We start from the raw sequence: 12,753 nt of genomic DNA on the forward strand, positions 1-12,753 counted from the left end.
TACGCAGTAAATCAACAGAATAATGAACTAAATGTTACGCCCAGTTTGCGATAACAATGACGAAATTCACTTATACAATAGTTGTGGTAGCCACGTATCACAATCCCATGCATACGCGATGCCTCCCACACAAGCTGACAGTTAGATGTTTGAGTTAAGAGGGCCGCCCAGTGTTTACAGGCAGTGTGATCGTCTCCTTTTCATTCCGTTTCATGCATGCGAGGCCACTGAAACACCACTGCTGCAATCAAATAACAGTGTAGGTGCATAGTGAATAGTGTAGTGTGTGATATTAAGTGGAGTGATAACTTCTTGTGTGTAAAATACTGAAATTTGTGACTCTGAAATCATGTCTGGTAAGGATGAACCAAACTGAAAAATGTAGAGCTACTGAAGGGTGCTGAGGTCAAGCCTAAAAAGGTAAGCTATTTTGAAATTTTAGGTTAAGTGGACCTTGACCTCCAATATATCCCCATTGAACCTATGTTATATTGACCTTGGTACACAATAAATTGCTATATGACAAGTTTTCACTTGACATAACCCATCACATACCGAGGCATGACCGTAGCTAGTCACGTGCTTTCAGTTCTACTCATATCCATCTATGCATCTCACCCTCACTTTTAATAAATAACTGAATAGTCTTAGTGCCTGTAGCTCCTTCTGTGGACAATGGTAAAATGTTAACATAAATATGCTTGCAGGCAACACCAGTTTCTCTCCTCTGTGTTACGTAACTTATGTAGCTATTCACCTGCATTCTATTCTGCTCATATCCATCTACATACCTCACTCTCACTTTTAATATATAACAAACCATTCTTAGTTCCTGTAGCTCCTTAAATGATTAAGTAAATATGCATGCAGGTGGCACCAGTCTGTCTCCTTTGTACTGTATTATGTAACATAATGAGCGGGTCGCCTGCTTTTGACTCAGCTCATTTCCATCTATGCATCTTGCTCCCATTTTTTTTATAACAATATTCTTAGTGCCTGTAACTGAAGAAGCATTCAGTGGAGATGCGCCAGGCACAGGGTGGAACATGTATAAAGGTAAAGCACTTTTAACCATTAAAAGTACATTAACATACCATATGAGTGGCTGTGTAAGAATTGTATAATGTGACCCCTCTCAATAATGAGGAAGACCTGTATTGGGTTTTATGACAGTTATATTCTGATAGTAAATGGGGAATTACTGTACCAGTGATAATCACTCATGAGAAAGATAGTCTTCTAGATGATCATCTCAGGAGAAGAGGAAAATAGCAGTCTGCTTATTTAGCACAGTTACAACTCATGTTGCAAACCACAGGATAATTCAGCCAATGTTTATAGCCTGTAGGGTAACTGGGCAATCTCATTTTACAGAAAGTGAAGAAATCTTTATCTTGTAAGCAACACACAACTAAAGTTCTTTGATCTTGTGCCATATCACAGCCCAACACACCATGCACTTCCTCATACCCATGAGTTTATCCACCTATATATCAAATCTACAACTCAACACCACAACCTCTTTCTTACCTAATTCTGACACCACACGTAACAAATCATTATCCCCCACCTCCTTACACAGCCAAGCCTGGGGGGTACATCCTGATACAGCAATGAAGATGTGGCTAATAACCAAGATCTTCACAACTAACATAATCACTCACTCTGCTCACCTCCAACACCTTATCCACCATGAGTTCAATAATCATTATCCCCATCCATTCACTCCAGTCTCCTTACTGCTCCAGAAGAATGTAACATATGGCAGACTTCCCTATTATATATCTGGCTGAAGCTTCTCCACCTTACTTCATGTAAACAACACATCAAATCTTCTTTTAGATAATGTCTCCGTCATCCCCTCCCTTCAGTGCCTTTGCCACTTAATGTTTCCATTAACACACTTCTCTGAGTTTAGAGTTCACCTTTGATGAATATAGTCCATTAGGTTTATCTGATTTTGATCTGATGCTGATAATGATATTAATCAGGTTTTACTTGCCAAAGGACTACCCAAATAGATGGTGCTGTTGTTCCCCACTAAAAAAAAAAAAAAAAAAAAAAAAAGTAACTGGTGGGGTAGGTGGAGGCACCCACCATTCACTCACTTGATATACTACTACCTTCAGGAGTCTCTACATTGAGTGCAAGCTACAGTAAATACAGTAGTCTCCTGTAATCCAGAAAACCTTTTCATACTGTATGTTGAGTGGTAGCCATATAGCCAACAAGGAGATACCCAGTGGTCAACTGAGTTATGCATTCTACCAGATGTGGTCCTTATCGGTCCATATCCAAGGGGCAGCTGAGGACTATTGCACAAGTGATGCCACTCAAGGATGAACAACTGGTCACTCTCACCTTATACGTACTGACTGTGCAGGTGTGTGTGCATGAAGGTGTGCCTGCTTGCCTGCCTGCATGCATGCATGTGGGCATATCAAAGCAACTTGGAGTTAGTTCTGTCACATCTGTTCTTTGTCAAATGGCTCCCAATGCCTTTTGCAGTCAAATCTTGCAGCCTTTGCTGTATGATGACTCTTTTTTTTTAATTCTGGTTATTATCAACTCATTCAGTTTGCAGAGATCCATTCAATGTGAATAATTATTTTTATATTACATTCTGGTTCCTGCCCATTATTCCATTCAGGCTGAGGAAGACTCCTTGTAGTGCAGGTGATACTGGCCAAAAAAATAAATAAATAAATAAATAAAAAAAAGCTATGGTAATTCCATGAACGTTACCCAGGGACTTGAACAACAGAACAACCTACTTTTCCTCTAACAATGTAACATAAAATACCTACCTCAAACAGTGGCTGAATCTGGTGGGCACCGATGCTCTGTCTGGTGGATGCTAGGTCAAGCACAAACTGTCCCCCCCAGTCCTCCTCTCCATTGCTTTCCTTACTGTTAACCTGCTGTTGCCTCTGTCAATACCAACCATTGTTTAGCTTTATCTACCACTTCTGGTATGTTTGCAGAGTCTTACTTTTACCTTCAGTATACATTATAACACTATAATATATTACTGTATTCCTGCAATCACTATTTCAGTAATTGAATCAAAGAGCCTGCCAGTAACTTCTGTGTTTATTCTGATAACCTGAGTCTTGTCAGAACTGAAGAACTTTCCTGCAAAACTTTACTATGTCTGACAAGCTATGGCACTGCCTCTATACAGAAGCCTTTGTTGAAAGCATGTAGCAATGACCCTACAAAATTTAACATACTTGTATATGAAGTTGAACTATAACTACACGTGTGGTACATATCTACCTCAGGCTAGGACTGATCCAGAATAAGAAGTAACAACACAGTACCTGAGCATGTTTCTTAATCAGAACTGCCAACAAAGCAGTGACAGCCCGAGGTCTGCTTGGCCAGGATGATGCCAGAGTGGGTACAAGGTCACGAAGGGATAAGTTCACCTTAGCCTCAGCAACTGCATATATAGCAAATGCCAACATTTACAATGGCATAACAGAGGAATGCATAACACAGACTGCACAAATCACTAATGATATCCTCATAATGAAAAAAAAAATCCATGTTAGATATGGATATTAAAGAAATATATACTAACATACCTTTTAGTAAGCAAATGTATTAGAGATTTCAACCTTATATTGCATCAAATACCCTTATCATAATATCAATGCATTCAATATATTAAGGCTTTACTGTATGCTAATAAAACATTTTTCATTTTATTAGGGAAATTATAAGACATCATTTTGGTGGAGCCAAAAATGGCATAAGAGTGAGCTAGATTATACAGTACAGAGGCCAAAATAAAGGATGTCAGAGTACAAGTATGGCACTGCCTGCAACTGCAAGCATTTACACAAGTACATATGTACACTAATATCTACATACATTCAGCACGTACCAAACTTGGCAGCACAATCAAAAGCATTCTTGCGTATGAGTGTGAGGAGGATAGGAGTGGCAGTGACTTGCTCTGGGAGTCCCACATGCTGCAGCTGTTGAGACACCATGCTTGGAGCAGTAGAACCTGACAGTAATCCAGGTAGAATATAGTCTTTCAGTGTTTCTATGCCAGGTTTCACATCAAGGTCCAACATCCCTTTCACAACCATCAATATCTCTGGAATAAAATTATTATTTTATAATATTAGCTAGAGCAGCAGATCTAAATTTTAATGCAAAAGATTACTGAGGTCTTTCTAATATACCGAGTTCAAAGCAATAATACAGTTTCATATCTTTGACCACTGTCAAAACTGTAGTGTCCTATAGATTCCGTTTTCTTTTAGAAAGTGGTACCACTCACTGTGTATGCATCTTGTAATGAAAGGTGTGGAAGAAAAGGACAGATTTTGAGAATAACTGGACAGCGTGGTAGGACAAATGCCCTCGTATTACAGTGTAGTGTTTGTGATGGGAGACCTGAATGCGAAAACTGACAATGGACCTGTAGAGTAAATTATGAAATGTTTTGGAATGCCATGGAAAAATGACAATGGATGGCAGCCAAAGCCTGATAAAGCATTAGTAATTCATTTTTCAAACAAAAAAAATATAAATCCATGTGGTATATGATACCAGGTTAATGCATCTACATGATCTAAAGTCACTCAGAGCAACCTAGGCAAAATTATTATTTATTTCAATGTTTTTCAAGGGAAAAAATGAAAAATTTGTACAAGTGGCTGTTACATTCATCTGAAAGGCAAGCAGAATTTGATGAAAGTGAAAATTAGAAGTGGTTTTCCATTGCCACCCCAGGAGGAAACCACTCACATGACAGTGCTTGAGCAATACAAAGATCATTACACTGTGACAAGCTTTGTTCAACCATTCCCACACTCAGCTTTGCTGGGGCCTTCCATGCCCCCTCGACTGAAAGGTCATTCTCTCTCTCTCTCTCTCTCTCTCTCTCTCTCTCTCTCTCTCTCCATATATCTAGACACTTGGAAAGCAGAAAGTTTCTCCCAAAAGACTGAAGGAAGGGAAGCACAGGAAACAGCTTAATGTGAGTGAGTGCGCAGTTTTTGCTGATGATGAAAAATATTGCACAAATTTTCTTTACTGTTTCCAACATAATGTGAGCACATGTGTGCACACGCTCAATCAAAAGACTGGAGAGAAGACTGGCAAGGGCCTGCTTGATTATGTGCCTGCAGAGTGTAAAAAGCTTGGGAGAGTTGATAAGAGGGCAGTGGAAAATGGCAGAGAGGTGTATCTGGCCGAGTGAATGAAATATACGAGATGAAACTGACAGCAGGATGGAGAATGTGGGGTAAGAGAAGTACTCTGACTGCAAGACTGAAGGTGACATTGGGAAACAAAAGCAATGGTGGATGGTTATGAGCAAAAGATAATACTGTACAGAAGTAGAGTCAGTGAACTGGGAGTAAATGGATATGGAAAAAATTTTGGACTGCATACAAGCAGTGTTAGGCAAGGAATGCTCAAGCTGTGTGGTGTTGTAAGGGTACTGACTAGTAAGAAAGGTACAGTTTGCTGGGATAAGGCTGAATGGGCAATGGAAAAATAGACAGAGAAGTGGTTGGGATGGATGAAAGAGAGAAGTTCTAATGACAGAAGGAGGGATTACTGTATACCCAGTACAGTAATGAAAATAAGAAGCATGTCAAATTATTGATACAGTTTATAGAAAAAAAAAATACTACTGTAATTTGGGAATGAAAATGAAAAACTACACTTAAAGGAAACTATACTAGAAAGAGGTGCCAAAATGTAGGAATGATTGTGCTAACAAAATATGAAAATGTTAGAGATGAGAGTAGGAGGCTACTAACAAATGACCTGAAAACAAGAATTGAATTGAAAGTATTAAAAAAAGCTGATGAATGGGAATGATGACATTGGAGTGTGGGCAAACAACTGAATTTTGCAGTGCACAAAGAAGGAATGTGGTACCTGAGAGTATGACAATGACCGAAGTGAAGAATGCTGGAGGGCAGCAGGTGTTTAATGACGTACATTATATACTTTATGGATATGATTAACTGTATTGATGCAAGTGAAATGAAATGTTCACGAAAAATATTCCAAGAAGTTTGAATGAGTGGAGTTATACCAAATGACTGGATGAAGAGTAATGGTGACTGAAGAAAGTACAGTACAGTAGGTACTGTGGGATAAGTCTATCTAGTGCTGTAGGAGACATTCTGAATAACTAATGAGAAAGTAAGGAACATATCAGAATATCTGGTGACTGATGATCAGTGAGGTTTTGGTAGTTTTAGACGTGCAGGCCTGCTAATTACCATAAGAAAGACAACAGAGAGGCCATGGTCCTGCAGTGGACCTCATATGAAATGCTACAATTACAGTCTTTACATATAAATGAATTATTCTTTTAATCATAAGAAAATCCCATAAAGTTATTCTAAATAATACCATAAATGATGTGGATGCTTGTGCTTCCTCTGTTTCCAGGCATATATGTAAGAAAAAGTTGATAAAGCCCCCGTGCCTTAACAGAAACTGATGATCTTACGCTGAGCACTGGTGGCACCAGCAAGGAGAGGCCAGACATAGTGCTCCCTCAGCACCCGCCCACTTTGCTTCAGTGCATGCAGGAACACCCATGCTGGTTCTTCACGTTTCTCACGCAAGGCACACTCTAAGGCCACATAAAGACCATACTGAGTGATCCCCTCTTCTGCCAGCTTACTACACACCTCAACTATAATCTCAAGATCCTGCAGGAGTAGAAGACAGAAATGAATGTTAGGCAACAAACTTTTAATAAAATATAATGTTCAATTTGTTCCAGTTGAAAATACTGCACCACAGTACTTGTCTGAGGCTGCAGGCGGAAGATGTGGTAATAACCCTTTCTGCACAATATTCTGGCATGTGTCCATAATGTTTACAGTCCATTCACCTTGTAAACAGGTGATTTTCATCCTTTTGCAGGATACATGATTTTCCATGGCTCAATGGCAGAATATGTCAATACTTTTACCCTGCAACCTTTCCATCACACTTTTTTTGTGACTAGCACCATATTCTAATTTCCTGCTACTGCTAGACATTTGCTGAATAAGGAGATAAAAAAGAAGAGAAAGAAATATGAAGTTCTACAATGCATATGCGCCGACAGACGACTGAGTGGCAAGAGTGAAAGATGAGTTTTGGGCGAGTGTAGAAGCATGTATGGACAAATTTCAGAGCACCCTGGGGGTAGGGGGGTTTTTCAAGAATACTCCCCCAGTATCCCTGCTTGTCGTAAAAGGCGACTAAAAGGGTTGGCGGAGGGTTAGTGCCCCTCCCTGGAAAACAACTAACTAAAAAAACAAACAATAAGCCTCGGACAAGGACTGACCAAACGTTGACGACCAAGGACCGGACAAAGGACATTGCAATTGGAACGTGGAATGTAAGGGGAGCGAATGATGAGGTGAAAGAGAGAGAGATTGTCCAGGTGCTTGAGGATGCGAAAGTGGATGTATGTGAAATAACTGAAACAAAATGGAGAGGAGAAAGTGTGAGAGAATGGGAGTATGGATGGGGTATATGTGCAGGAGTAGGTGAGAATGAGAGGGCAAAGGAAGGAGTTTGTATAGTTGTGAGTAAAAGATGGAAGAGGAGCATAAGACAGTATGGATCAGTTGGATCAAGGATTGTGTGGGTAAAGTTGAAAGTTGGAATACAAATGTGGGCGATTGTGTGTGTGTATGCACCAACGCAAGATCGTGCTAGAAGAGTGAGAGAAGAGTTCTGGACAAATGTAGAAGTGTGCATGGAAAAGTTTGGAAGGAATGAGAGAGTGTTTTTGATTGGTAATATGAATGGTAAAGTTGGGAATGTGAAGGTGGATGGAATAGTTGGTGAGTGGGGTGTGCCTGCTGAGATAGATGAGAATGGCAGTGCGTTAGAGGACATTTGTGCTGGGAGGGGGTTGGTGATAGCCAATACCCTCTTCAGGCATAAAATGATCCACAGGTATACATGGCGAGTGATGAGAAGGGTGGGTGGTGAACTGAATGAAAAGAAGGCAATGATTGATTATGTGTGTGTGGATGAAAGGATGCGAAGATGTATATTGGATGCAAGAGTTTATAGAGGTTGGGGGAGTGGACTTTCTGACCACTACTTGGTGGTGGCCAGAATTAAAGTCCAAGTAAGATGGAGGAACAGAAGAAGGGAAAGACGAGAGGAAGGAGTAGTTGCAAGGAGAGTGGAAAGGTTACAAGAGGATGAGAAAAAGGCAGAGTATAAGAGAGAAGTGGAGGAACGATTGGGAAAATATGAATTGGAGCAGATGGGGGACGTGGAAGGTGTGTGTAGAATATTTACAGAAGAAATATGTGCAGCATGTGATGTGGTGTGTGGAAGGAAGAGAAGACGGAGGGGGGTCCAAGGAACAGCGTGGTGGACTGAAGAGGTGAAACAGGCTGTGGCACAAAAGAAGAAAGCATACAATGAATGGATGAGGAATAGGGGCGTGGAAGAGGTTGAGAGGCGGAAGAGAGAGTTATATGTAGAAAGAAAGAGAGAGGTGAAAAGATTAGTAAGAGAGAGTAAGAAGAGTGTGGATGAGGAATTTGGAAGGAATTTGAGTGTAAAGTGGAGGGACTGTAAGAAAATGTTCTGGAGAGAGGTGAAAAGAGTAAGACAGGGTGGAAGTGAAGTTAGCAGGGGAGTGAAAGATAAAAATGGTAGATTACTAGTGGAGAAGGGAGAAAAAGTGAGCAGATGGAGAGAACACTTTAAGGAATTGTTGAACGTGGAGGATGGAAGTAATGCGAGTATAAGTGGCTGGGGAATGGCTGGGAGAAGGAGGGAGGTGAGAAGACAGGAAGAAATCAGTAGGATAGAAGTTGTGGAAGCAATGAAGAAAATTAAATCAGGGAAAGCCCCAGGAATTGATGGAGTGTGTGGTGATATGCTGAAGCATGGGGGAGAGATAGTAGTAGAATGGATGTGGAAGATGTGCAGATTGGCCTGGGAGGAAGGTAGAGTCCCGGAGGATTGGAAGTCAGGTATAATTATTCCCTTGTACAAAGGAAAAGGGGAAAAAGAAGTGTGTGGTAATCATAGGGGCATTTGTCTTCTTAGTATAATAGGAAAAGTGTATGGTAGGATACTTATTGACAGAGTTAGAGAAAGAACAGAGGAATTAGTTGGAGAAGAACAGGGAGGCTTTAGGAAGGGAAAAGGTTGTGTAGATCAGATATTCATTCTCAGATCTTTAGTGGAAAAGTTTCTAGAGAAGGGAAAGAAGTTGTATGCGGCTTTCATGGATTTGGAGAAAGCATATGACAGGGTGGATAGATAAGGATTGTGGAAAGTGTTAAGAATATATGGAGTAGATGGGAAGTTGTTGAATGCTGTGAAGAGTATGTACGATGGTGCGAAGGCTGCAGTGCGTGTGGATGGTGAACTAAGTGAATTTTTCTCTTTGAAAGTTGGGTTGAAACAGGGATGTGTCATGTCTCCATGGTTGTTCAATCTGTACATGGATGGGGTAATAAAAGAGGTACAAGGTAGGGTAGTGGATGTTGGAGTGGCCCTGGTGAGAGAGGATAGTGTTTGGAAACTCCCTGTGCTGTTGTTTGCAGATGATACTGTGTTGTTGAGTGAAGACGAAGGGGAGCTGCAAGGCTTGGTGGATGAGTTTGGGAGAGTGTGTAGGAAACGGAATCTAAAGGTGAATGTAGGGAAGAGTAAAGTGATGGTCTTTGAGAGAGGTGAAGTCAGTGAATGTACAGCGAGGTTGGATGATGAGGAATTGGAAAATGTGAGTACGTTTAAGTACTTGGGTAGTGTGATCAGTAAGGATGGAGGTTTGGAGGGTGAAGTGCTTGAAAGGGTACAGCAGGGAAGAAAGGTTGCTGGTTCTTTGAAAGCAGTGATAAGAAACAGGGAAGTGAGCATGGAAGTGAAAAAGTTACTACATGACGGTATTGTGATACCAACTCTAACGTACGGAAGTGAAGCTTGGACGTTGTTGGAAGGACACAAGTCAAGAGTGAGAGCCGTGGAAATGAGTTATTTAAGAGGAGCCTGTGGAGTCACATGGAGAGACAGGCTGATGAATGAGGATATAAAGGAGCGTTGTGGTGTTGATGTGGATGTGATAGGAAGCATTATGAGGAACATACTGAGGTGGTTTGGCCATGTCGAGAGGATGGAGGGTGAAAGACTGACGAAGAGAGTGTATGTGAGTGAGGTGGAGGGGGAAAGAGGGAGGGGGAGGCCGAGGATGAGATGGAGGGATGGGGTGGAGAGGTATATGAGAAAGGGGGGTGTGAGTTGGGAGCAGGGGAGTGAAATGGTGGGGGACAGGGCGACTTGGAGGCGATTTGTTTATGGCCACCCCAAACGGGACTGAGGCGTCTGGCAATAGATAGATAGATAGATAGAGAGAGTGCTTTTGATTGGAGACATGAATGGCAAAGTTGGGAATGTACGAGTGGATGGAGTGGTTGGTCAGTAGGGTGTGCCACCTGAAGTAGATGGGAATGGTAGTGCTTTGGTGGACATCTGTGCTGGTAAGGGGTTGGCAATAGCCAACACCTACTTTCAGCATAAGTTTGATCCACAGGTATACATGGAGAGTAATGAGGAGGATGGATGGTGAACTTGTGGAATGAAAGGCAATAATAGACTATGTGTGTGTGGATGAGCGAATGAGAAGACAAGTGTTGGATGCAAGAGTGTGGAGAGGGTGGGGGCATGGAGTCTCGGACCATCACTTAGCAATGGCAAAGGTAAAGCTGCAAAGAAAATGGTTGAAAAGACAAAAGGGAAGACAGGAGGAAACAGCTCCTGTGAGAAGAGTGAAGAAGTTGCAAGGTAGTGAGAAAATGGCAGAGTATAAGAGCATAGTGGAGGAAAGATTGGGAAGGTATGAGTTAGAGCAGATGGAAGGAGTGGAAGACGTATGTAAGATATTCACGGAAGAGATAGACGCAGCGTGTGAGGTAGTTTGTGGAGTGAGGAGGAGATGCAAGGGTGTGCAAGGGACAGCATGGTGGAATGATGATGTGAAACAAGCTGTGGAACAAAAGAAGAAGGCATATAGAGAATGGCAAGCGAGTAGAGGTAGGGGAGAAGATGAGAGAGAGAAGAGAGAAGTATATGTGAGCAGGAGAAGGGAGGTGAAGAGACTGGTGATGGAGAGTAAGAAAAAAGTGGATGAAGAATTTGGGAAGAATCTGAGTGTGAAATGAAGGAAGAGTATGAAACTGTTTTCGAAGGAGGTAAAGAAAGTAAGGCAATGTGAAAGGGAAAATAGCAGGGGGGTGAAAGATAGGAATAATAGATTGTTGGTGGAGAAGAGAGAGAAACTGAGGAGATGGAAGGAGCACTTTGAGGGTTTGTTGAATGTACAGAGTGAGAGTAGTGCGAGTATAAGTGGTTGGGGAATGGCTGGGAGAAGAAGAGACGAGTGGAGGGAGGAAGCGATCAGTAGGGCGAAAGTAGTGGAAGCAATGCAGAAGATCAAGATGGGAAAGGCCCCAGGAATTGGTGAAGTGTGTGGTGAAATGCTGAAGTATGGGGGTGAGATTGTTGTGGAGTGGATATGGAAGCTGTCTAGATTGGCTTGGGAAGAGGGAAGGGTTCCAGAGGACTGGAAATCAGGTATAATTGTTCCTTTATACAAAGGAAAAGGGGAGAGAGAAGTATGTGGTAACCATAGGGGTATTTGCCTTCTTAGTGTGACTGGAAAAATATATGGCAGAATACTCATTGATAGGGTTAGGCATATGACAGAGGTGCTAGTTGGAGAAAAACAAGGGGGATTTAGAAAGGGAAAAGGGTGTGTACAGTAGATCAGATATTTGTTCTAAGATGTTTAGTGGAGATGTATCTAGAGAGGGGAAAGAAAGTGTATGCTGCCTTCATGGACTTGGAGAAAGCTTATGACAGAAGAGATTTGGCAAGGTATGTGGAAGGTATTAAGAATACATGGAGTGGAGGGGAAACTGTTGAGTGCTGTGAAGAGTATGTACGAAGGAGCAAAGGCTAAGGTGCGAATGGATGGTGAGCTGAGTGAGCTCTTTGATCTCAGTGTGGGACTGAAACAGGGTTGTGTGATGTCTCCATGGTTGTTTAATATATACATGGATGGAGTTGTAAAGGAGTTGCAAGGTAGGGCAGTGGATGTGGGGGTGGCTCTAATGAATGAGGGTGAGATTTGGAAGATTCCGGTGCTGCTGTTTGCTGATGGTACAGTATTGTTGAGTGAAGATGAATGGGAGTTGCAAGGTTTAGTGAATGAATTTGGGACAGTGTGTAGGAAGAGGAATCTGAAAGTTAATGTAAACAAGAGTAAAGTTATGGTGCTTGAGAGGAATGAAGTCACAAAATGTATAGTGAGGTTGGATGGTGAGGATATGGAGAATGTGAGTGCATTCAAGTACTTGGGTAGTGTGATGAGTAATGATGGAACATTGGGGGATGAAGTGTGTGAAAGGGTACAGCAGGGAAGGAAGGTTGTTGGTCACTGAAAGCAGTGATGAGAAATAGGGAGGTGAGTATGGAAGTTAAGAAGACACTGCATGATAGTATTGTGATCCCTACCCTGACGTATGGAAGCGAGGCATGGACCTTGCAAGAGGGGAACAAGTCAAGAGTGAGAGCAGTGGAAATGAGTTACTTGAGAGGAGCATGTGGGGTGACATGGAGGGACAGGTTGACGAATGAAGAAGTGAAGGAACGTTGTGGGGTGGATGTGGATGTGGTTGAGAAGATTAGGAGAAATACACTGAGGTGCTTTGGACATGTGGAGAGAATGGAGAATGA

At 41.8% G+C, this 12,753-nt stretch overlaps 1 protein-coding gene across 1 annotated transcript in view; it reads right to left on the reverse strand.

Moving 5' to 3' along the window:
* LOC145413366 (leucine-rich PPR motif-containing protein, mitochondrial-like) overlaps positions 1-12,753 on the reverse strand; it is a 57,813-nt gene that overhangs the window by 21,553 nt on the left and 23,507 nt on the right. The window contains exons 5-8 of the mRNA XM_080283045.1: positions 6,494-6,698; positions 3,893-4,111; positions 3,324-3,445; positions 2,808-2,930 (exon numbers count right to left, since the gene is read on the reverse strand). Of these exons, the coding sequence (XP_080139171.1) occupies positions 2,808-2,930; positions 3,324-3,445; positions 3,893-4,111; positions 6,494-6,698 (669 nt within the window). The remainder of the gene's footprint in view (positions 1-2,807; positions 2,931-3,323; positions 3,446-3,892; positions 4,112-6,493; positions 6,699-12,753) is intronic.

The sequence above is a fragment of the Coenobita brevimanus genome, chromosome 96, assembly GCF_032717465.1.
Source record: "Coenobita brevimanus isolate Jiangsu-jjx chromosome 96, ASM3271746v2, whole genome shotgun sequence".
Taxonomy (NCBI): domain Eukaryota; kingdom Metazoa; phylum Arthropoda; class Malacostraca; order Decapoda; family Coenobitidae; genus Coenobita; species Coenobita brevimanus.